General features: G+C 37.3%; 1 protein-coding gene across 3 annotated transcripts in view; it reads left to right on the forward strand.

Moving 5' to 3' along the window:
- CPEB4 (cytoplasmic polyadenylation element binding protein 4) overlaps nucleotides 1-26,617 on the forward strand; it is a 68,632-nt gene that overhangs the window by 22,051 nt on the left and 19,964 nt on the right. For 2 of the 3 annotated variants that reach the window (XM_043887212.1, XM_043887213.1), the window contains exon 3: nucleotides 18,020-18,070. The exons of the other annotated variant lie outside the window; for it this stretch is intronic. In XM_043887212.1, the coding sequence (XP_043743147.1) occupies nucleotides 18,020-18,070 (51 nt within the window). The remainder of the gene's footprint in view (nucleotides 1-18,019; nucleotides 18,071-26,617) is intronic. 3 annotated transcript variants of the gene reach the window in all.

A 26,617-nucleotide genomic window follows, 5' to 3' on the forward strand; every position in this document is an offset into this window, starting at 1 on the left:
GGATAATAATTAGAACTCATTTTCATGATAAGTGCCTGTGTCTTTTATCAGAGAAACAGTTTACAAATGGCAGCAGTCATAAACCCTTTATTATGTCATGCTTCTAAGAAGTAGGGCTTCCCTTGTGGCTCAGCTAGTAAAGAATGCCCCTGTAATGTGGGAGACCTGGGTTTGATCCCTGGGCTGGGAATATCCCTTAGAGAAGAGAAAGGCTCCAGTATTCCTTTTAGAATACTCACTCCAGTGTTCTGGCCTGGAGAATTCCATGGACTGCATAGTCCATCGGGTCGCAAAGAGTCAGACACGACTGAGTGACCTTCACCTCATTTCATTTCTAAGAAGTAAGCCTCTAGTATTTTTATAAGAGTTTGTACACATTTTTCCAATAGGATTAACAACATTTGCTTGGTTTATCAGATGTAGTCAGGACAACTCAGATTTATTTTTTCTTTTCTAGTTCACTAAGTGGCTTATTGTATAAACTTCTGCCTTTATTCTATGAAAAGAAAGTGTTAGTTGCTCAGTCATGTCCGACTCTTTGTGACCTCATGGACTGCAGCCCACCAGGCTTCTTTGTCCATGTGATTCTCCAGGCAAGAATACTGGAGTGGGTAGCCATTCCCTTCTCCAGGAGATCTTCCTGATCCAGGGATTGAAAATGGGTCTCCTGCATTGCAGGCAGGTAGTCTTTACTATCTGAATCACCATATTCCCTTTTTAATCTCTTATTACCAATATTTACCTAAATAATTACCTAGACTAATTTTCTAGAGATAATTAAAAGATAAGTCTGGTGATAGAATTAAATCTGATTGATCTAATATGGGAACACAAAGATTTTGTAAAATTGTGATTTATAAGAGGAAATAAGGCAGAATGGAAAGACCGTGGGTTTTCAAGCTAGATAGACTGGGATTTAAATTGCCGTTCTGCCACTGGTTTGTGGTGATTTAGAAGATTAAATGATATGATATGTCTATAAAATCCGGCATACTGCCCAGTTCATTGAGAAAACACTCAATATATGGTATTGATTTTTATTACTAAACATCTATTTGTCTGTTTTCATGCTTATCAAATGAGAAAACCAGTTTCAATATAAGGTGCCAAGGTGACTTAAGCATATTAAATGAATTTGTGTATTTTTTCCTTTTAAGAGCAGTAAGGACTTCATAGATGAGTTCATGGCCCTAAAATGTCAGACAGTAGTTGTGCTTTATTTTTTTTTTTTTTAAACCAAGATGATGAACTTTGTACCATTGTAGTCCATTGCAGTGCAGTTTTGCTCATGGGAACACTTTATTTCTTGTCAGACTCTCCTCTTTCCTTTTAAAGTAATAATGCCTATCCATTTTAAAGGAAATAAGTGGCCTCTTCATGTGCTTTGCTTCCTTAGAAATAGAGTAGACAGAAAATAGGCATTATTTCTGTGAGATTAGTGTAGAACAATATGGTTTTCAGAAAGATGGTATAAAGATGCAATTAAAAGAATTAATATGAAAATTATTTTTAAAAAACTATCATGTGGAGGCAGATTTTATATTTGGGTTCATTTTATCTTAAAATGATTTTATAAAATGTATTTTGAATGACTTCATTTATTTTTATTTTCATTTGCAGTCCCACGTAGATATGTGGTTTGTGTGTATATGTTTAAATAATAAAGCCTAAAATTTATACAAGATCTGTCAATTGAATGAATTTGAAGGCTGTATTATTTATTTACATTTAAAAAAATTAAATTAGTTAATTTTTTGGGGGGGGAAAGAAACTCCCTTAATAAAGTGGATTTAAAATTTTATTTTTGCCATCAACAGACAAGATGTTAATATGTCTATGTTTAGAAACTTTCAACTTTCAAATATAATTTTTCAGTTTTTTTATGAATATGATGTTGATTCCAGTTGGCTTGTTTAGCAGCCTTTAAAAAGATAAAAGAAATGTGCAAATGGAATAGCTAGCTTTCATTTCATAATTTACATTAGGTTTTTTTTCTACAGTTTATTTAAAAATAGTTTTTCTAAGAATTTTAAGGCTTCTTATCATCTTTTCCATGTACAGAGGTTTACCTCTGAGAGGAAAAGGTCCTCCCTCTGCCTATCTGTGGGTCCTTTCACTGATCAGCTGGCATGACTGTATGTTATTTTTACCCATGAAATTATGTATTGCCTTCTCCATAGCTAACACCAGTGACAATCTGTAGCAGTTCTTCCCCAGAGACCGATTTCATTTTCCTCATTGTATACCCAGTCTCCTAAGCTAAGAGCCTGCGCTGTACACCATTTTTGAGTTATCTCTGAGATGGCAGCTTGCACATTGCTACAATAATTATTAGGCTTATCAAGTAATTCCTTCACCTGGACAGGAAAATCTTTTACCATTGTAGATGCTGAGATGTTTATTTGGGAAATATTGTGTCTTAGTGCTATTTGTGTTTTCTCTTGCCTGTGAAATTGGTACTTACTGTTTAGAAATGGAGCAGCATGAAATAGATTAAAATCACATGCCAATGCATCTGCTTTTAGTCTCTGAAGCATAGCGTGGACACAGAGAAATAAAGACTCATGAAGAGGTATTATTTTCAGTATACGTAGGAGAGTCCTCTAAAAATTAAGGGGCTTTTTTTTTCTTTTCTGTATGTGAATGGAATAATAGGCATAAACCAGTTTTCTGGTTTATGGTTATTACTGGAAGCAGAGGGAGACAGCACTGGAATAAAGAGACAAATTATCAGAAAGAAAACTATCAGATGTCAGACAGTTGAACAATCCATAGTTTCATATTAGTGGTTGAGTATTTTAAATCCTATATATGAAAACAATTTAATATCCAGTTTGCTTCATTTCACTGGAAAGCCTAATGAGACAGCAAAATTATTGAGTGAACAAAGGCAATCTGTAAATTGTCAAAACATATAGTTGTTCTTCAGATATTAATTAACTAAGTTACGATCAGAATACCATTTTAATTTTCCTCGAAATATTGTGAAATTAGAGTCTTTTACTCTTCATGTTGTTACAGAATGCATCTTGCTTCCAGGTTTTGGAAGGGGGAGCTCAGTGTTATCTACCCCAGTCTCACTGAGTTTCAGGCATTTTAAAATACTTAATTTGCATGTGGGCAATGATGATTGCATTCAGAAATGGAAGTTATTTAAAAGTGCCAGTCTTTTACATATTCCCCTGGTGCCCGAGAAACCTATTGCATATGCTGAGTAAGTGTGGGAGTATGTTGTACAGTTAAACCTTAGTGCCTTACTTGCGTCATGTATTCATTTAAGAAGAACTTATTTGAAGAGCTGGACCTATCCCCCAAATGCTATGTATTTTAACTCCTGACTGCTTAAGGTATTGTGACCTTGCATTTTAAAACAACTTCTGGGAATTTTTTTCTTTATCTGCACATTAAATTAGAGGGCTCTCCCCCGACTATTTTTCATATGTGTGAATTTGTTTGAAACAAATGCTTAAACGAGTGCGCAAGTGATGATTCCATCTGTGCCTTTTTTCTTTGTTGCTAAGAAAAACCATTTAAAATAATCTCTCTAGAAGAAAATCATGAAAGTCAGTTGAAAGTTGAGTACACAAAGCCAGTTTTGTTAATTTTGAGTAAGATTTTTTGTGTCACTGTGAGAGAGAGAGTGACTGTTGGAATAATTACCTAAATTCTGTATCTCTACAGCAGTGGAAGGAGTAAAGTTAGTGCTACTTTAAAAAGATATCATAAGTAATAACCAGAAAACCTTAAATTTTCCTTGGGATTCACAGTTCTTTTCATATTCCTATATGTAAAATTGTAGTCACGTAGTTCTGTGTCTTCAAGAACAGGTTTTATATACTGATACAGATGTTTTGAACAGATATTGTATATGACTTTATGTACACTGAGATAGCTCTAGAAACTTTCCATCAGAGTTTCTGAAAATAGGACTAAATTTTATATTCAGTTATAAACGTGAGTTTCAGAGTACATGCAGTTTTAAATAGGAAAGGAACTTTTACAAAGTAATTTCTATTGCTACACTATTAAAATGAATTATTTGAAATAGTGGTGGGGGGATATAATTTCTTATAGTGTTTTATCACTTTCTGTTTAAATCAGTGGCAATTTGTGGAAAGACAGCTATGTACTACTATGCAACCCAGTCCCCAGTCACCTTTTTAAAGGATTAGATGGACGTTTTTCTTCAAGGAAAAATGCATATTTTCTTCAATGCATATTTTTCTTAAATATGCACCATATTTAATGGTGCATGATACAAAGTACCATAGAGAAGATATGGATAATGCAAAGCAACTAAATTATACTTGGATTCATAGTCAAATTTCTCTTTCCTAGCAAATTACCATTATGTGGTATCACATGTCTTCTGGTGAATTGGAGTATCTTTAAATACTACAAGCCTTGAAGACTCAAGAGTCTTCCAGGCAGCTGCCCTGCAAACCTGGCTGGTTCTTTCTTCCTGAGTTTGGATGATACCAAATAATTCAAAGCAGCGTAGCAGGGGAGTGAGTAGCGGAGGGCTCTCGGGAGGAGAAAATTGCCTTACTCTTAGAAGCCTTTTGAGTAATGGAGTAAGGCACACAGCAGAGAATACAGTTTATAAACTTGGTTATAGTGAACTTTGCGTGTGGCTGTTCAGAAGTGAAGTGAGTTCCTCTCCTTCTACACTCTCCCTTTCCTGACTGCTGAAATGGAACATCCTAAACAGTCTTTTTCTTTTGCTTAGTTGTGCTGAAGGATGGGACCTGGGCTTCTGCGTTGAGGTAACTTCCTTTGTGAGGAAGGAGGGGACAAAGTGGTGGACCATGATTGTCTTTTCTATTCCTGGTGCAGGTTGGTTTCTGAATTCAGACCCACTCCTTTCTGGTTCAGTGTTGCTCAGGATTCTTTTGATTCCTCATAGCACTGTATACGCAGAGTTTACAAAGGTGTGGGTTTCAAACTGTGTGACTGTACTTTTCCAGGTTGGAGGATTGCTGTTGTTTCAGGTTTGTTTTGTTTTAAATTTTTCAAGGGGAGGAGGGGAAAGGGAAATTCCTGGGAGAACAGAATGGGATGTCTGTGAACACTGATGTGCTGGTAGCCTGAGACTGAAGTCTTCCTTATTCTAAGCTCTGAACTGAAACCAACCTGGTTCATACTAAATGCCCCTTGTGCCTTGGCCAGATCCTCATCTGCCGGACTTTTTATATAACATGTGCTGGTAAATACAAAGTAGTGATCCTTTGCCCTTCACGTGTTGGTGATGAAATATTGACCCTTGTTCTTATTTGTTCTGAAAATCATATAAGTAGGTGTCACAAGGGGGGAATTTGTCTTATGTCATCCATGATCGGTCCATAATTACTCAAGCAGTCGCCACATCTTAATCCTGAACGTTGAACACAAAGAATCTTATTTGAGTCCAGGAAAATTGAGTAGGCATCTTAAAACATTATTGTAACACTGTTTTTACCCAGTTGAGAAGTGAGGGTAAAGGGGGCCAGAGGGGAAAGTGACGATAAATTTTTTATGTTCTTTAGAAGGTTAAAAAGCCTAACTATTTCTAAAGATGCTTTTAACTCACACAGCTTTTTCTTTTTTTTTTTTGCAGCTGTATTAAAGCTCATATACTTTATGGCTGTTGTGATTTAATTTTGTTAGACTCACATTCAGGGCAGGGATTGGTAAAGAAATAAATGTTGGTAATATTTATTGGTAAAGAAATTGGTAATATTTATTGGTTAAGAAATAAATATATGTGACAGTTTACACTTAGAAATACCATATCAAAACCCAAGCAGCAATCAGGTAGCAATTTTATGAGTGCTTTTCTATAATGTACATTTTCACATTAAGTATTGTGTAAAACTTAATAAATATAGATATTACAATGTGGACAGATAATAATGTTATTTTCCATTCAGAAGTGAAATCTGAATAGCATTTAAGTAGTAAGGTTTTCAGACTTTGTCAGCAGGTTGTCAGTGTCAAAGTATTAGGGATCTCCCTACTGTATAAAAAGTAGAAGGAGGTCCAGAACATTTATAGAGATCCATTTTGTTCATGCCTCATGTCTAAATTAACAATAGTATATTGTACCTTTTGATAGTGTCACTTATTATTTTTCTGTTTTTTCCTTCTATATGGTAAAATTCTGTAGAGAGGTGACTTGCTGTTTCATTTCCTGATAGCTACTAGAACAGCTCTATATGCTATTAATCTGCATAATGAAAGCCCTTTTGATTATGGAGTAATACAATGGTGAGTTGTCTGTGAAGGTTTAAGATTTTCTTAATCCTGTTATATAATCCTAGAATGTTATTTGCTGACATTGAGGGAGGGGAAGCCATGCCACTTGATTCATAGCTCTCATAAAAATATCCGAGATTCTCTTTGCATTCAATTTAACAACAGGAAGCAGAACAGTTGCTTAAACTGTGCCACAAATTATTTCTTCCTGAAATGTATGGAATCTCAACCTAAATATTGTAGGCAGTTGATTCATTCATCAGTTGTGTATACCTGATTTGTTAATTTCTTTATTTGCTACTCCTTATTTATTCCCCTCATGTTGCCACTCTCCTCACTACCAAATTTAAAAGAGGGAAAAGAGAGAAGTGTTGATGAACTTGTTGCTGTTCTGCAGTAAAAATTTGCAAAAGGAGTACCTTTTAGCTAGTTTTAAACTAGTTCACTTCAGTTCAGTCGCTCAGTCGTGTCCGACTCTGTGACCCCATGGACTGCAGCACGCCAGGTCTCCCTATCCATCACCACTCCTGGAGTATACTCAAACTCATGTCCATTGAGTTGGTGATGCCATCCACCCGTCTCATCCTCTGTCGTCCCCTTCTCTTCCTGCTTTCAACCTTTCCCAGCATCAGGGTCTTTTCCAGTGAGTCAGCTCTTCACATCAGGAGGCCAAAGTATTGGAGTTTCAGCTTCAGCATCAGTCCTTCCAATGAATATTCAGGACTGATCTCCTTTAGGATAGACTGGTTGGATCTCCTTGCAGTCCAAGGGACTCTCAAGTGTCTTCTCCAACACCACAGTTCAAAGGCATCAATTCTTTGTTGCTCAGCTTTCTTTATGGTCCAACTCTCCCATTCATACATGACTACTGGTAAAACCATAGCCTTGAGACAGACCTTTGTTGACAAAGTAATGTTTCTGCTTTTTAACATGCTGTCTAGGTTGGTCATAGCTTTTCTTCCAAGGAACAAGCATCTTTTAATTTCATGGCTGCAGTCACCATCTGCAGTGATTTTGGAGCCACACAAAATAAAGTCTGTCACTGTTTCCTCATCTGTTTGTCATGAAGTGATGAGACCAGATGCCATGGTCTTAGTTTTCTGAATGTTGAGTTTTAAGCCAACTTTTTCACTCTCCTTTTTCACTTTTAAACTAGTTACTACTTTTCAGGTCAGGTATGGAGATGGCCTGGCTGCCTCTGGGCTTCATTATTTTGTCTGATTTGTCTGACAGACTGAGTCTGAATTCAGTTGCACATCAGTGCACTCCATTCTAAAAGCAGGTCTCTTTTTTATTCTGCTTATTACCTGGTAACCAGTCAATTAAGAACATTAGTGAAACTCTGAAGGGAAAGTCGTTCCATAATCTCTTTGGTATCCAGTTGAGCTGATGCCAGTTGCTATACATTGGGAAAGAGAAGGAGGAATCAACCAAATAGAGGAACTTTTTTTAATTCTTGAGAACCAGAAATAAAGTCTTTACTTCTACTGGCTATAATATTCCAAATAGTAAATGTCTGTCATGATTAATTAAATGGAGATACTTATAAATTGGCCACTTGATGTCTTTATTGTAAAAGATCAGAAGTTGGTAGCTTATAGTAGACTTTCCCAAAATGTAAGAAATAAAGAGAAGCATTGAGGAGTGTATTAAGACCTGGTTTTGCCATTAGCAGTTACATGGCTTAAGTTGGTCACTTCCCTCTAGATCTTGGTGTCTTCACCTAAAAGAGGAAGTGAAGGGATTGAACTTAGTGAAGTTTAAGTTACTATCAGCAATTCCTCACAGTCTCTGGCATGGTATTCCTCAATGTCAAGATTAAAGGTTTAATGACTGGAAACAGCATATGGGTTTCATGTGAGCATTTACTGTTGAGTAGCTTGGAAGAAGGGATGAACCAGAAATCAGTCAGATATGCTCAGTTGGGTGGAGGCTTTGTTTCTAGAGTGCTTTTTTTCTTTTTGAGACAGGCTAAAAATGCTATGTCTAGAAAGCAGTTGTTTACACTTGGCTTTGTGTAATGTTTCTGTTCTTAATTTGTGGATCATGGGCCTCTTCCGCTATGGTAATTATTTGATGGGATCCAGGAACCTCTTGGACTTCCCTAGTGGCTCAGACGGTAAAGCATCTGTCTACAATGCGGGAGACCTGGATTTGATCCCTGGGTTGAGAAGATTCCCTGGAGAAGGAAATGGCAACCCACTCTACTACTCTTGTCTAGAAAATCCCGTGGACGGAGGAGCCTGGTGTCCATGGGGTCACAAAGAGTCGGACATGACTGAACGACTTCACTTAAGGACACTGTTAGAACCAAGCATTCCAGTTAGATGATAGATTTGTTATGTGTATGTTGCATGATTATCTTTTAAAGCATGCAGATGCTGATGTAATACAATGAAAATACATTTAAAGGTGTTGCTGAATTCACAGTAGCCTTTTATTATTAAGGGCTTTTCTTGTGATGGTTTTACTTGTAATATCCACTGGAGTGGGGCTTGAGGGCTTCAGTTATGGTGGGGAGCCTCTGCAAAAATTTTGATTAGCGTAGGTCTTAATAACTATGAAATGTTATGAAACACTGCTGTGGAGAACTTCTCTAATTGTTCAGCTTTAAACTCCTGCCATTAGAATGTTCCCCATTACCAAAAAGAACATAACTGAAAAAGGAATTCCATAGAGGAAAATGGTGAGGATGAGGACAAAGGGGGAGTAAGGAGTCACTTACCTTATCCTAGCTTATCATTTCCACCACGTATTACTAGCATTTTGGAATGTTGTCTCCGGGGGCATCTGTAGCCATCTTTTTGCTTTTTGAAGCATGGCTAGGGGTGTGGACTGTTCAGATTACAGCTGGCATAGTGCCAGGGGCACAGGGAGCCCTGTGACAATGGGGGTGCACCCTGGTGTGGGGTAACACGGCGCCCTTGTTAGGAGGGGGAGAGGGCCTTCTTCAAGCCATGTAGTACTTCTACATTTTAGCTTCAGCTTAAATTCCCGCTCCATGTATTGGGTAGCAGTAGACCACAGTGCACATTTGATGCTGGTCTATATATTTCTTTTTTGATGTGGACCTGGACATTCTTTATAGGAAGCAGTGTTAACAACAAGTTTCAAGTGAAAGGGCAATTACTTCTGATACCATTTCTTTGACTTTTATGCTTTGCCCCTTCTGAAACTTATCTCTAATTTAAGCCTTACAATAACCTTCCATGTGAGTTTTGTGGTCTCCAGTTTATGGTTGAAGAGACTATAGTTCCGAGAGATACAATAGCTTTGGAAGTCAGTCGACTAACTGGTGCCTAGAGAATCAGGATGGGAACACATAGCCTCAGGCTGATGGTCCAGTAGCCACACAATAGATATTTATGTGCAGCATTTATGAGGAGACAAACATTAAAAACGTTTATTTTAGTACACTTTAGGCATTCAAGTGTCTTAATTTCTTTGTAGGAAACTGGGGACAGAATTTAAAATCTATATTTTATCATAATCTTCTGTAAAAATTCAGATTTCACACACCTGCCAATTTCTTATTGGAGGGTACCTTTCAGAGGGTGAAGGTCTGGAATCACTGAGGGAACTTTTCCAAGCTGGCTTTTTCTTTTTCCTCATTCTGATTCACCAGGTCTGTCGTGAGACTTAAGCATGTTTATTCCAGAAGTGATTCAGATAGACTGCTTTCCCTCCTCACCCCACCCTCATTCTGCTTTGAGAACCACTTTGAATATATATGTAAAGTCTGAAATTATGGGAGGCTGTTCATAAAACAAATATGTTATCAAGCAGATAGTGCCAAACACTATTTTAGCCTGTTGGGATATATCAGGAAATAAAAAATAAGACTCGACCTCATGCAGCTTATCCTCCAGATAACTTGCAGACATCTTCGAACAGCCTTTTTATTATTTAGTTTTGAAGACTAATGAATAAGAGGAAGACTAAGTGCCTTTAGTATTAATAAAGGAAAATAAGAACAGGGCCTTTTGAGAAATAACAAATGAAACTAGATATGAAATTCAAGTGAATGTTAAGATTCAATCAAGTCATCAGAATTTATATTCAGTAAGTGATTAGTGTTGCTGATAGGTGTGCATGCAGAATGCCAGTTACTGACTGCTGATTGCTTTTGGGGTTTGGACTTCAGTAACCAGTGTTAAGGGGCTTCCCAGGTGGCACTGGTGATAAAGAACCCACCTGTGCGTGCAGAAGACATAAGAGACTTGGGTTCGATCCCTGGATCGGGACGATCCCCTGGAGGAGGGCATGAAAACCCACTCCAGTATTCTTATCTGGAGAATCCCACGGACAGAGGAGCCTGCAGGCCACAGTCCACAGTGTCACACAGCTGAAGCGACGCGGCACGCATGCAGCCAATGTTAAGAGTGGCTTGTCTCTAAAGTTCTCAGTCATTTGCAAGCAACTTATTTTATAGTCCCTAGGAACTCCATAAATTTGTCTTGATCTTCGTGTCAGTGCAGGGAGCCACTTCTCAAAATCTTTACCTTCAGGTCAGTTCTACAATTATTTATTTTTAACCACTGGTTCTTTTAAAATATGTCTCTTATAACACATGCTTGTTTTAGTCAACCTTTTTACAAGATAGAATTTTAATTAATTTAATTTTAATTTTAACTGCCTTGGCTTTGTTTCTAGATTGCTTAAAACTTTTTTACTACCCATCGGTCTGTTTTTCCACTTTTCTTTCCGTTATATTATCTTTTCTTTTTTTAACTGGCTTTGGCTGGTTTACTTTGAATAAAAAGTATGCCTAATATTTTAAAGCTTGAAAAGTTGCCATTAATCTCTGGTATCATAACATCCTCTTAAGGCAAGTTATCCTGTTGCTGTGTCCTCTGAATGTAGCATCCAGAGTCAGAAGGCCTCTGGCAAGGATAAAAATAGCCTTCCTGCTTGCTGGTTTGTTGTTAGGTTTACTGGCAGTAGGAAATCTTTTGAATTCCTTAATTGGGTCAGCTCTTTGCTGGTGTCTCTCTAGACATTCCCTTCTGCCTGAAATTCTTAGATGCTTTTAGATCTTCCACCTTTGTACCTGCCCTCGGTTGTAGTTAAAGCAATCCTTATGAAACATTCCTCAATCTGTAGAAACATAGCCCATTGACTTTACTTATCTTAAAGATAAAATGTTATTTTCTCTCTGTCTTTTTTTTTTTTTGCCCCTCTATACTCTGATTTTCAGCTACCATATCACAATTGAAAAATTAAATCTGAGCTATTGGCACAAAAAGAAGCTCCTTTTTGGCTTTTATTGAAAAGAATATTTTTAAGTTGAATTTCCAGAGTTTTTATTTCCTAAAATACTGCTGCTACTTAGCCAGTTTGGCCGTCATAAAAGAAAAGAGTTAGGTTTTTTTCTCTCATCTCCTGAAAGAAGAATTATATCCCTGTTTGTAAGTTAGAATATTAGAAAACTCTCATTTCTCTGAAGCTGAAAAATCCCCCAGATGGCCACTCCCTTCTTCAGGGTTCCAGTTTGGGTCTTACTTGGCAAGGAGGAATCCTTCCTCTTTCTTTCTCTCACAAGTGGGAAACTGTTCATTGTCTCTGGCTTTTAAGTTACTGAAGGGAAAGGAATTACTATTAATTGAACACATAATCTATCCAGGGGGACTTTTCTGGGCATTCTGCAAAAGTTATCGTACGAATTTCTCACATGTACATGGAAATATCTCCGTTTTTACTTCAGAGAAGCTAAGTGACTTGAACCTGCCTCACTGGATGAGACTGGTCCAGCTCTACACGTTGCACTGTCTGTTTCATGCCAGAGAGACCACTAGCTGCTAGCTCTGTTTTATTTATTCGACAGCTTTTTATTGAGTGCCTTTCTCTGCTCTAAGCTCTGGGATGTGAGACCCAAAACCTGTCCTCAAAGATTTTGTTGTCCTAGAGGAAGAGAATTTAGAAATAGGTGATTTAAATACAGTATATAGTAAGTGTAAAGAGTGTTGTATGGAGCCGACAGGGCTGTCTGAACCACGGAGCAGGTGGCTTTGGGCAGGTACCTTCCATAGGATGTGAGGCCTAAGAAAGACGCCACCTGGATAAAAGGGAGGGGGCTTGAGTGGTGAAACACTGGAGACAGAGAGAAAGGAAGGCATTCCAGACAGAGGAAGGGACCCAGACGAGAAAGTTAATGGGCCAGTAGTTCTGAATATCTAGAGTATCTAGAAGAGAAATGGCAGTGAGTTAAGCAAGAGAATTCAAGTATTTTTTACAAGCTCCAGACTTGAAATTGAAAGTCAAATCTATCCTGGAAAGGGGTTTTGTGTAGTCTGAATTCTGTGTGTATGCGTGTGTGTGTGTGTGTGTGTGTGTAATTTAAATGGCTTTTAGGGGAGGGGGGCAAGACCCTTCATCCAGTTGATGTCAGTCCCAGCTGTTGTCTCCTTCATAATTTTGCATGGAAACATTTTTACTGGAAGTTGATTGTATCACAGATAGGTCATGAGGTAGAATAAGGTTACTGATTATGCTTTGTGGAGTTACTTTTAGGTCAGTGGAAGAAATTATTAAAAATGATTATCTTTGGGAACTTGCCTGGGGATCTAGTGGTTAAAACTCTGAATTTCAAATGCCGGGATCACAGCGGGTTCAATCCCTGGTCGGAGAATTAATATTCCCACATGCCAACAATAAAACACAAAATGACCTTTGTATCATTAAGTGATAGAACATAATGAGCACATTTTTATCAGTTCATATTGATATGTATTCTGCATTTAAGTATAAAGTTAGTATTCAGAAACTGAATTTATCATTTCTCGGGCCTTGCTTACGCCGTGCAGGCCCCCACAGTGCCATCTTGCTGCAAATCTGACAATGTTGGTAGAAACAGCAAATGTAGAAAGACAGGAACAGCACCCCCTTTAAACAATTATTTATGGCAGTAAGAGCAGAACCAGGAGAAACATCTCCAGTTAAACAGCAACAAATAATGTGTATGTATATGTATGAATATATTTGTGTGAGTGTTGTGCTGTGTTCATAAACTGATATGTCTTAGAAATGGACCTAAGTCCATGCTTATCCTTTCCCTGTGAGAAATTTTAGTGATGTCCACTGACAAGAAAGAAAAGTGAAGTCGCTAAGTTGTGTCCGACTCTTTGCAACCCCATGGACTGTAGCCTACTAAGCTCCTCCGTCCGTTGGATTTTTTAGGCAAGAGTTCTGGAGTAGATTGCCATTTCCTTCTCCAGGGGATCTTCCCAAACCAGGGATCGAACTCAGGTCTCGCACATGGCAAGCAGATGCTTTACTGTCCGAGCCATCAGGGAAGCCTGTCCACTGAAAGCCTCTCCCTTTTTGTTAGTATCTAACAAAAGTAACTCAGAGTTCCAGGCTGTTTGTCACTGTTTTGGTCAGCATGGCTGCATTTTACACAGCCTTGCAGAGTTGTCCCCTGTATCTTTCCTTGGCCTATACCATGTTCCCAACAATGCTCGCATGACTGAAAAAGAGAAGGTCATAGCATGAAATCTAATAGCACGGTAGAACATTTGATATTTTTTATTGCTTGTGTGTTTGAAATGGCAGCATTTATTATATCATTTCCTGCTGCATCATCAGTAGCAATACTATCTGGGTTAGTTTTTAGAAAATAACTTATTTTACCTAATTTTGAAAATAAGAGATACTAATTTATTAGAGCATTTCCTCCTAGTTTTTTTTTTTTCCTTCTTTCATCTTATTAACTTGGTTACTTTAGTTAGTGTCTTAATATGATAGTTATGATAGTACATACTGTTCTTTTGAGCACCTCCTCCCCCCAGTAATTCTTAGTCATTCTGGTTGGTAAATATTGGTTCTTTCCAACTCACAAATGCCTACTTGGAATCTGAATCTTTTCTAAGCTGTAGAATTTGGTAGTGTAGTTCCCCAGAGTCACACTGTATCAGTTGCCTATATTTGGCTAGGTTGAGTCATGTCACCAAATATAGTCTATGCCTTCTGCATGATGTATGCCAGGCTTCTGGCTCCAAATGCCACAGCTGGCCTCCAGGGACAACTACTTTTCCTGTCATAGCGTCCCTTAAGGTTAGGACTGCTGATCTGGCAGTATTTCTTTGTATTTATAACATAATCAATAGTAAGACCCTCCAAAGACTGAATTTTATCCACGAAATAGATTCACTTGCCAGAAATCCTAATGCTTTCCTTCTCCCTTGAGGAATTCAATTCTAAATGTACCAAAGCCTGGGTTATGTTTATAGATAAATGAGTTATCAAAAAACCAAAAAACAAAACTCAGCAAACACTGGGTTATATTCATATTTAGATTTTATTTTACTTCAGTGTATTCATTTGTGAAATGATGGTGTTTTAAGTTCAGTGGAATAAACTCATTGAATGCTTATTTGGTGCCCAAACAGGAAACTCAAGATACCTAGGTTTAATGACAGCATCAGCAACAACGAAGCTCTAGTGCTTAAAGAGAGGGGCTATTACTTAAAAGAGATAAGATAGTTAGTGAGTAGCTGAAATGATTACCTAAGATGGTTGTCTATTGCAATATAGATAGAAATAAAATTTGGTGAGTTAATCTAAAAAGGGGGGTTCTTTTTTGGGAAAGGTGCCTTAGGAAAAATAATTGAAAAAAACACAAGTAAACAAAAAAGATTTGAAAATATTCTCCATTGGAAACAAAGAGGTCTTGGAGGGAGGGAGGAGGGGGTTGTTAGTAATCTAGCCATGGAATAGAAAAATGCAAAAATGCTGGAGAAAATTGGCATCTTTAGAGCAGAAATAATGGAGAAGGCAATGGCACCCCACTCCAGTACTCTTGCCTGGAAAACCCCATGGACGGAGGAGCCTGGTGGGCTGCAGTCCATGGGGTCACGAAGAGTCAGACACGACTGAGCGACTTCACTTTCACTTTTCACTTTTATGCATTGGAGAAGGAAATGGAAACCCACTCCAGTGTTCTTGCCTGGAGAATCCCAGGGATGGGGTCGCACAGAGTCGGACACGACTGAAGTGACTTAGCAGTAGCAGCAGTAGAGCAGAAATGAAAGGGACACAAGGAGAATGTGAAAGGCTTGTAGAAGACTTTAGAGTAACGTGGAACTTGTAATGGGAGCTTTCAGAGGACTTCCAGAAAGGAAGGGGTCTGTGTTCTTCATAACAGATGTCATGAATGGATGATTCTAAATATTTTAATTATAGAAAGAATTTATAGGATAGGGCAGGTAGGGTAGGGAAGCATTATGAAAGTTTTTTCCAAAAGTTTTCTCATGTCACTGCTAATATTTTAAAATTGAAATAGAAAGTATTGCTATTTGTTTAACAAAATATTTAACAGGTGTATTTTTTATACAGAGGGCATAACTGATTCCAGCCCAATAGGACTCATCATAAGAACAGGTCAAAAAATAAAAACAAGTATCACTTTCAGAGTTAAACTGTAAATTTTGCCAGTGATTCTTCAGTGCCCTATTGTCTTAGCTAAAGGATAGAATTACAGTATTTAGAAGTCTGAGGAGCAGAAAAAGTCTCAAAGGATACCTACTTTGTGAGTGCAGGGTGGCATCTCAGGAGGTGTGTGTTGAGGCAGACTGAGAGAACTGAGTGAGGGGATATTTTTGTGCCTGTTTTGTTGAAATATTATCTCCTTCTCCTTAAAAGGTACCCCAAAGTGAGTTTCTGATAAGGTGGAACTTGACTAGTTAAATTGGGCCAGCTAGTGTGGGAATTTATCTTTGGATTCTCATTGTTAGATATCCTTTTTTAGTATCAAATAAGAGGCATTATAGTTCATACAGAACAGCCTTGGTTTCATTAATGATACCTTTTTAAAAAGTTAAGAGTATCTTCTTAGAAATAGCAGAAACTTAACTTCAGTTAATATCATTAAATATTTTTGTTTCTGTGTTGATTTATATCATCTTTTTAAAAAGTGTTTTATGATAAAAATGGTATGAGTGATAACTGTTAGTTCATTGACTAAAGGGTTTTACAGCTGCAAAAGTAATGCAAGTGTTTCATCACAGAAGATCAGCTGCTGCTCCGAGTTAAGTGATTCAGAAACACTACTCCCTCCCTCCCTGGCGCCCTCCCTCCCTCCCAAGTTTTTAACAGTTAAGGTCATGTTCTTGTTCCAGCATCTCAAGTCTGTGCTTTTTTAAAGATATTCTTGTGACAGGTCATATGATCTGGGCTTGCAGTTAAAGCAGTTAAGCTGGAATTCACTGGATTTAGATACTTGGCTGTGTATATAAACATTAAATAACAAAGCCAATTTTTAGGAAGAAATTGAAATATCAAAGTTAATTTTCACCTCCTCCTTGCCTGTCTCCATCCCTACCTTTCCTCCCTAAACAGGAACACACTGAAATTTTAAGTGAAGCAATTTGCAATTTAAAAAATCCTTGTATTTGGTTTTAAATTGTAGAAAAACTTTCAGATTTTGTTTCATATTAGACTCCCAAGTTTCACATGTGGATTAATTAAAGCTATTAGCAACAGAGAACACTTTTCTCTTTTCATGGCATGAGTTTATTTCTGTGGAGACTATTTGAAAGAGGATTTTGAGAGACTGAAGGATAGCTGAGGTCTAAAGTTCCTTTCTAAATACTTTTAAATGTGTGGCTGCTGGTGAATAGGACCACGTACTAGCTCCCACAGTGCTCATTGGAACTAGGTGGGGTCTGGAGTCTTCCCGGCATCCTGAAAGGCTTGCTCCTCATGGGAGAAGCTCTGCTTACCCACCGTTTTTATTGTCTTGGAGAGTCTGTTATGGTTCTGTGGGGTCAGAGTTTAAACTGCTGTTTCCTAATTGGAATGTTTGTAATTCTGAGTCAATTTTATATTCTCACACTACTCCTGATGCGTAGAGTGCTGTACTCTGGTAGGTAATTAACCATCAAGTTCCCCTTTCCATTGCTTAGATGAGCAAGACTTGAGGGTTCTTTACCATTCGTATGAAGGGCATGTGGAATATGGAGACATAAAAATGTTGTAATAATGAGTTTTATAATTTATAGCATAGATCTAGGTTCATAGTATGTGCAGTCTGGATACCTCAACTTACATGTAGAAACTCTTCCAGAGTAGAAATGCATTCCCCCCTTTATTTGTGGAAGATGGTGTATCCTCCAAAAATTTTAGACTTTCATAAGCCCTTTTCTCATGGGTATCTTGAGTACCCATTTTAGGTTCAATATTCAGAGAAAATTAACCCAGCATTTATTGAATGCTCTTCTGCCTCTTGTGCATTTTGCTATGTGCTTTGCTATTTTCTTCATGTGTAAGTACAGTGAAATGTGTTCCTTTACTTTCTGTATTTATTCCCTTAGATGTGAATTTAAACCTACTGGCATGTCTGTACATGTAGGCATAAAACTGGCACTTTTGTTATGATTCATATAAAAAATACTACTGCTAGCTACATACTTTTAAAAAGCAGTAAAGAACTGCACATGAAAGAAAACTTGCACATTTATGGGGGAAAAACATGAAGATTATTATTAGGAGTTGATATGAGGACATCATGGTGTCAAGATTGCTTTGGATGGGGATTTGGAAATTAGAATGACTGAATAGTGAAATATAAGGGTGTTTTATTTTCCCACTTTCAGGCTTTCCCTTCTGAATGTTTGTGAATATGCTGTTTGGTATGTCCTCTGACTCTGTGTGTTTATTAGCACAGCTAAGTTTTATTCCCATAATATGGTTTTTAAAATACCTATTAAGCAATTAATTCAGCTTTGTTGTTGAATATATTTAAACCATCTATGGAAAAAATATAGTAATGGCCTTCTTCTACCCTTAGGTCGTCTAAACTATTCATATCCAGGATCCGATAGCTCTCTGCTTATTAATGGTAAGTGATAATAATTGATTCACCCTAGTGAAAGTCACAGAACTGAAACAAGTTAGTACTGGTTAGAAAATATAGTAGTTGTGCTTCAGCAGGTGGAGAAATGACATTAGTTTGCCCTGCAATGATAACTGCAAGTTGCTATTAATCTGTCAGATACTTTATGAATAATTACTAGTCCTTCAAATTAGAGCAGAAACTTTTTTTAAACTATGAGAGCCAACTAATTTGCTGTCTTAAAACTGGTGACAGTGAAAATAAATGAGGATCCCATAATGACACATAAAGAATGGCTTAATTCAGTGTTTGCTTCTGTAGAGTGACCTTTGAAATGTCAACACGAAAACCATTTCTGTGTAGTTGGAAAAGGAAAGGGAAGGTAATCAGAGATCTAAAATCAGAAAAAACAGCCTAAGACCACAGAGCTTGACCTTGCAAAGGACAAGGTCATTCACTGTTTGTTATCTGATGACAACAAGAAAAATGAAGTTTTATCAGCCTTCGTAGTGCCTTTAGTAAATTCTCCTTGCCTATTCTAAATATTACCACTGAGCTGCTCTCTTTTTATATGTGTATTCTGAAGCAAACTATATTTATTAAGGAAGGAGGGGCCATCTACTCACAGAAGGAATTAAAGAATTTTTAAAAAGTTTTTTATAAGACTATAGTTTAAAATAATTGGGTGGAATACAAAAGTCTTGTTTACTTCTTTTTCACTCTTTTACTATTGTATATGGATTTCAAATTTGTGTATTCATAGTGCCATCTACTATGAATGAGTTGCTAAATGAGTTGCTAAAACTCATTTTAAGTCCCACCACTTCTGTGAAATATTCTTGACCAAATAACCATATTCTCCACATTCCCCAAACAAAGCAAAACCAAAAAAATCCTCCTCCTTGTCCATGGTCTAGTATGAATTAGGAGTTGAAACTTACTTTTTTAACTGGATTTCTTTTTCTGTACTGTTTAAAAATCAGTGTTCTGTAGAATATAGGATTATTGAGCCAAGAAAAGTTAGAAGGAGATTTGATTTATGAGAGTTGCATGCATTAGATCCTCTGGAGACCATGTGGCTTGTGAAAACCTCCATTGTTCATCAGTCTTTGGTCTTTACATGCTACAGTGCCAGAAATAATGCCAAAATACAGTCTTTGAGCATAACTGTGTATAGACTGAAATCCCAAACTGGTGACAGTGGCGTCAGGATAAGGAGGAGTAATATAAGGGTTGCCATTGTAGCGTGGTTTCATCTTTTCCTGTGGAATGAGTTCCAGAGTCAGGTGCTGGAAATTGCAAGCAACCAAGATCTGAGATAGTGTTGTTCTGTCTTAGGCAAAGGGATCAACTCTTCATTCTCTCAATTGTTTCATTACTGCTAAATTATTAATTAGGTCAGTTGTCCCTGGAGTATCTTTGTTGAGTTGAGAAAAAGAAACATTCTCTGCTGGGTTTTCCTTAAAGCCAAATTCACTTAGTTTTTTAGAGTCTACTATAAGATTTTTTTCCTCTTATACCCCCCCACCCCCCTTAATATCCTTTCTTTCAAGATTAGGTTATTTTTTAATGACCCTCACTTGGCAAAGGAAAAATAAAGGTAACTCCCCCCCCAAAAAAAATATTTGTGTTTTGAAATTTTACTGCCTACACCCTCTAGAAGTAGACTAGATGGCTTTTTACTGTTATATACATGGAAATTTTATTCTAGAAGTAAACTGACTGAGGTTAACACTATCTCAAACTGAAAGATAGGAAGATAAAGAACAAAGAGATGTCAAAGAGGGGAAACTTGCTACCTCCTCAGGCAAGACCCAGAGTATGGGGTTATGGCTGCCATGGTCTCAGATCCAGTATTCAGCTTTGTAGGGTCCCAGAACTTGATTTTGTCAGTATGATCAAGTGTTAGTTCTTAATAACAAGCTGACTTATACTGGATGCCAGTTTATACATTCATAATGGGGAAATACTTCCAGTATCTCTAGATACTGGAGTCTACTGATAGATCCATTCCCTCTCTGACAGCAGAGTCCAGAGTATAGAAGGTTGCTTAAAAATCTTGAAATTAACACGAGGTGGAGGGATGTTAAGACAGTTCTTTAGTCACCTTGATTTAGGCATGCAGGAGACTCCAGTTTGATCCCTGGATCGGGAAGATCCCCTGGAGAAGGAAGTGGCAACCCACTCCAGTACTCTTGCTTGGGAAGTCCCGTGGTCAGAGGAACCTGGCAGGGTCACAGAAGAGTTGGACATGACTGGGCAACTAAACAGCAATAACAAATTGCCCATTCTCTTCAGTCAGATTTTTGAAACATCTTCCATGGTGGATTGCTTATGTAGATAAATTGGTCTCATTCGTATGATAATTCTTTTTTTTTTTTTTTTTTGATAATTCTTGATAGCACTTTGTTCTCACTATAGCTCAAGTTTTGGGGGCTCCTGTATTGCAGAGCTAGTTTAATGTATTACTTGTGTTTAATGAAGATAAACTCAAAAATCACAAGTGATACCCATCTTGTAGGATTGTGGGGGAGATTAAGTACATGTAAAATCATTTAGCGTAGCACCTGGTATGTAGTCAAACTAAATTAATTAGAATGTCATTTTGGGAATATTAGTGCTAAAGATTTGCAAGGGGACAAAGAAACACAAACCAAGAGATTATGGTGAGTTGAAAAAATTATCTAATATTGAACATGCTTTCTTTGTCTCTTATTAAGATAGATAACCTGAAATTTAATTTATTTACTTTTAAATGCAGTCTCTTTACATCTTACATCCATTCAGCCTTTTCTGAAAGCTGAAAATAAGCCTAATATGTTGTGTTGCTTTGTATTCATTATTCAACTTTGAGACTTTAAGGAACCAGCAGGAGCTGTTCTTTTCTGTCCATCACAAGTAGTCTGTTCAGGCTTTTAAAAACCTTTAGAAAGGTGATTATATAGCTACTTTACTTTGCTTCAGTTAATAACTTTCAGCTTTTTCTTCCAAACCTCTGTTGAATTGAGAACCATTTCTTGCTTTATTTGAATAAACATATGAAAGAACTGTTTCCTAACTTATATGTACTTTGGAATTTCAACGTGACTTTTATTGTATAACTTGTTTTGAAATTTTCAAGCAATCAAAGGTTTGGGGGAAGAAGTGGGGTTTAAATTCTAAATAAATAAAAAGATTCAGAATACTTAGTCTACTAGCTTCAGCAGTTATATTGGAATAATATCAGTATTTACATGTACAAAGATAAAAAAGGGCTTGCTCACCCAGCAGATCAGATTACTTTCTTTTTTCCCCATGGCTGTACTCAATCATTGGTTTTCAGACTATGCAATTACCTTCATATTACCACTCATGACTTTTAAGAGGCATTGCCAGTATAATTCAACAAATATTAATTGTGTATCCTAGGGAATTATTATTGTTGTGTTACTAGTTGTAGAGATTTTTTTTGAGGGGCATCCTTAGGGGGAGATTCTTGGATTTTAAATGTACTAAAAAAACAAAACAACTTTCTGGCTACATTTTGGATACTGTAATTAGTTCTCTAGGACTGCCATAACACCACTGACTGGATGGCTTAAACTGAAATTTATTTCTAGTCTTGGAAGCTCGAAGTCTGATATCAAAGTGTCAGCAAGGTTGATTTCTTCTGAGGCTTCCCTCCTTGACTTGTAGATAGCTGTCTTTTCCTTGTCTTTACACGGTTTTCCCCTCTGTGAAAGTCTACGTCCTAATCTCTTATAAGGACACCAGTCATATTGGATCAGGGCCAGCCTGGTGACCTCTTTTATTTTAATTTTAACCACCTCTTTAAAGCCCCTGTTTCAAATAGTCACACTCTGAGGTTCTGAGGGTCAGGACTTTAGCATATGGATTTTGAGGAGGGACCACTATTCATCCCTTAACGGATAACATTTCCTAGTTTATCTTACATAGTAGGAATATAGAGTATTCATTTTATAGTTATGAAAAGCAACCCTGAAACAGTTTCTCAGCTAAGTCAGAAAGCAGTGCTAAGCATAGGCCAGATTCATCTCATATGTCTCTGGTGTGTCTTGGTTTAGCTCTGAGCTAGATATCAGATTGAATGGTTAATTTTCCTTTTACCCAACTTGAAACTTTATTTTATCCAAGAAAACTAACATTTAACCACTACCACCACCTCTGTATAAAAGTGCCTGTGTGTGGTACTTTTTTCTTCAACCTCCCACTTTACAGCTTTAGTATTTAGGATTAGCTGCTTCAAAAATGAAGCTTCTGGCAGGGAAAGTTAGAGAGCAGCAAAAAATACTAGTTTTGAACAGATGCATGTATGTATTTCTTTTCCTCTGTGGATGCCTCTCACTTAGAAGCATCAGCTAAAGTACTTGCTTGTCCCAGAAGAGATTAGTAAGAAATCTTTTAAAAGTTAGCATAGAAAAATATCTCTTAATTATAGTTCTTTTAAAGGGAGAAGATTGTTTGCTTAGGAAGGGTAGGGGACAGATATCTATGGAAAGGGAGGGCATAATTTGCCCAGGAGAAATGTAGATTGTAGTCACTTGCTGAAAATGTATGTAATATGGTTCATAGCTGCTACAGGAAGGAGCATGTTGAAAGATCCTTTCATGAAAAAGACAATATGAAAACCTATTGTAAACTCTGAAGTGCTCTACAGTCGTTAGCCTTGGAATAGTAATGAAGAGCTGAAAGTAACTGTTGAAGATCAACCTAAGAATATATATATACATATGAGTTTACTTTTAAGGGAGGAAGAAAATTATTATTTACTGAGGTGTCTGTCAGACCATCATATATATATGTGATATCTTTTGTTATTCATTTTTCCATTTTTATAAATAATAAACTGAGGGTTTGGGAAATACAGAAACTGAATTACATTCAGTCTCTGCCCTTCTGTAAGCAATTTAAATAATCCCCTCATATATTTATTATATCTTGTCAGCATTCTTTGAATTAGTATAGCAAGCTAGTATAAACACAAGCCAATGTGACATAAGAAATTCTGTAAATCATATGAAAGTGAAAGTTGCTCAGTCGTGTCTGATTCTTTGCGACCCCATGGACTCTACAGTCCATGGAATTCTCCAGGCCAGAATACTGGAGTAGGTAGCTGTTCCCTTCTCCAGGGGATCTTTCCAACCCAGGGATCGAATCCTGGTCTCCTGCATTGCAGGTGGATTCTTTACCAGCTGAGCCACTAGTGAAGCCCAAGAATACTGGAGTGGGTAGCCTATCCCTTCTCCAGGGTATCTTCCTGACCCAGGAATTGAACTGGGGTCTCTTGCATTGCAGGCAGGTTCTTTACCAGCTGAGCTACCAGGGAAACTCATAAAGCATATATCTAAAATAATTTTGTGACAGTGATCCCATTAAGAAATTAGGGGATGATTTATAAAATCATTTAAAATGATTCTTTGCATCTTTGTTGAATTATATACTTTGGCCTTTGTGATGATTGTCTGCTTTTTGGTTCTGCCACCTTTATTCTTTTGGTTACAGATTAACTCCTTTCAGCATCCAGTCTTTGATTTATATCTTTTTAACTGGTTTACTAATTTGACTGATTCTCCCACATACTTTTTTTTTGGTCCTACTGGAAAAACAAGTTATTTGATAACATCTTCTACTCTGACCCATCTCCCCTTGTTTTTCCAAGTAGCATTGCTATCTACCTTCTCAACAGGGAGCCTAAATGGAGGTAGACCAGCCTGAGGTAGCATAAGTAGTACAGGTCTTTCATTGCCCACTAAAAGCTAGCCATATTTTATCCTTTATAGCCTAAAGTCCTGTTCTTTTTTTTAAAATTTATTGTTAATTGGAGGAGGATTGCTTTACAATGTTGTGTTGGTTTCTGCTGTACAACGTCAGTCACCCGTAAGTATACACACACCCCCTCCGTCTCGAGCCTCCCTCGCGCCACCATTCCGTCTCGCCCCTCTGGGTGGTCAGCGCGCGCTGAGCTGAGCCCCGTGCTGTGCGGTAACCTCCCACCAGCTCTCCGTGTCACACATGCTGATGTGTGCGTGTTCAGTGCTACTCTCTCGATTCTCCTGCCCTCTCCTGCCCCTGCTGTGTCTGCAAGTCTGTTCTCTCCATCTGTGTCTCTATCCTGCCCTGCACATAGATTCATCAATAACATATTTGTAGATTCCATAAATGTGCATTAATATACGGTATTTGTTTTTCTCTTTCTGACTTACTTCACTCTGTGTAACAGGCTCTAGGTTCATTCACCTCAGTTCAACTGGCTCAAATTCTTTCCTTTTCATTAAAGTCCTATTTACAGAATCAGATGCCCTCATGTAGGAAAGGATGCTTTTAATATATCATTTGTTTTTTTAAATTATTTATTTTTACTTGATTGATGATTGGTTTACAATATTGGTTGTAATGTACCAACATGTATCAACATGAATTAACCATAGGTGTACATATGTGCCCTCCCTCTTGAGTCTCCCTCCCAGCTTCCGCCCATTCCCACCCCTCTAGGTTATTACAGAGCTCCCGTTTGAGTCCCTGAGTCATGCAGCAAATTCTCATTGGCTGTATGTTTACATATGTTAGTGTATATGCATCCATGCTACTCTCTCTTTTATTTCACCCTCTCCCTCTTCTCCCCCACCCTTGTCCATCAGTCTGTTCACTATGTCTGTGTCTCCATTGCTGCTCTGCGAACAGATTCGTTAGTACCATCCTTCTAGATTCCATGTATATGTGTTAATATACAATATTTGTTTTTCTCTTTCTGATTACTTCACTCTGTATGATAGACTCTAGGTTCATCCACTTCATTAGAACTGACTCAAATGTATTCATTTTTATGACTGAGCAGTATTATATTGTATATACGTACCACAATTTCTTTATCCTTTCATCTGTTGATGGACGTCTAGGTTGCTTCTGTGTCTTGGCTATTGTAAATAGTGCTGCAGTGAACATTGGGGTACATGTGTCTTTTTCAGTTTTGGTTTCTTCAGGGCATATACCTAGAAGTGGTATTGCTGGGTCATATGGTGGTTTTATTCCTAGTTTTTTAAGGAATTTCCATACTGTTTTCCATAGTGTCTGTATCAATTTACATTTCCACCAGCAGTGTAGGAGAGTTCCTTTTTCTTCACACCCTCTCCAGCACTTGTTTGTAGATTTTTTGATTATGGCCATCCTGTCTGGGGTGAAGGAGATACCTGATTATAGCTTTGATTTGCATTGAAGTAGTGATGTTGACCATCTCTTCATATGTTTGTTAGCCATCTTCATATGTTTGTTATTTGGAGAAATGCCTGTTTAAGTCTTGTTTTTAATATAAGTACCAAGAAGAAAACTCAAAAGGATCCATTAACAAATATGGTAATATAGTGCACATAAAAGTGTAAATTTGAATACAACAGAAAAGGATAAAACAAGAAGCGGAATCAGTCTTTATTTCATCATTCCAGTTCCTGTCCCCAAAGGTTCTTGTGGTTGTTTCTAGAAAAAATATTTATTCCCATGTATCTATTTATATTTCCTTTATTGTTAAGTTCATATAATAAGAATCATACAATATACACTTAGGTACCTCATGCAAGCTACATTTTAGAGATGTTTAATATCAGCACATGAATATGTACCATATTTTTTAAATGACTATATTTTTTGTGATATATTTTGTGAATATACCACTATTATGTTTAATTTGTTCCTTTTCTAACACATGTTACAACCAAATAAGAAAAAGATACTTTTTAAGAGATAAATATTTTCATTTTTATAATATATATATATATATAATATGTGTTGAAAAAGACTTGATAAGAGTCTTTCTGTACATTTTTGAAAGTCTAGAATGCCAGACTACTGAAATATTTTACTAGAGGAAATTTGCTGATGAATATAGGGCATTTGTAAGCAATCTTGTAAAGATACTTTGGAAATAATGTATTTATCAATACATCTAATAGCAACATTCACCCAAAAGTTATAAAAATTTATGGCCATAATGTTTCCAGCCCATTTAGAACATTCTTGAATCATTTTAGTACTGAACACCAAATTATATAGATCAAAACCAAGTAATATAAGTGATAAGCATATAAATAGTCTTCATGTTAACTCTGATGGGAGCCAGAGGATTTGTATTCAATACTAACATACATCCTTTAAAAACTAACAGTGTACGTGCTGTGCTGTGCCTAGTCACTCAGCCGTGTGCAGCTCTTTGGGACCCTCTGGACTGTAGCCCACCAGACTTCTCTGTCCATGGGATTCTCCAGACCAGAATACTGGAGTGGGTAGCCTTTCCCTTCTCCAGGGGATCTTCTGAACACAGGGATCGAACCAGGGTCTCCTGCATTGCTGGTGAATTTTTTACTAGCTCAGCTACCAGGGAAGTCTTAACAGTGTATATTCTATGGTAATTATTGGAAAATTCTAAGCAGAGTTTATTTCTGCTGACTTAGCTAGAAGTTTTCCAAAATACATATTTCTTTAAACATTATTTAAATGATTTTTTAAACTGCCACTACCTCTGGTGTTTGTAAAATGTGAAATAATGCGTAACGCTTGATAATC

Source organism: Cervus elaphus, chromosome 25 (genome assembly GCF_910594005.1).
Source record: "Cervus elaphus chromosome 25, mCerEla1.1, whole genome shotgun sequence".
Classification (NCBI taxonomy): Eukaryota; Metazoa; Chordata; class Mammalia; order Artiodactyla; family Cervidae; genus Cervus; species Cervus elaphus.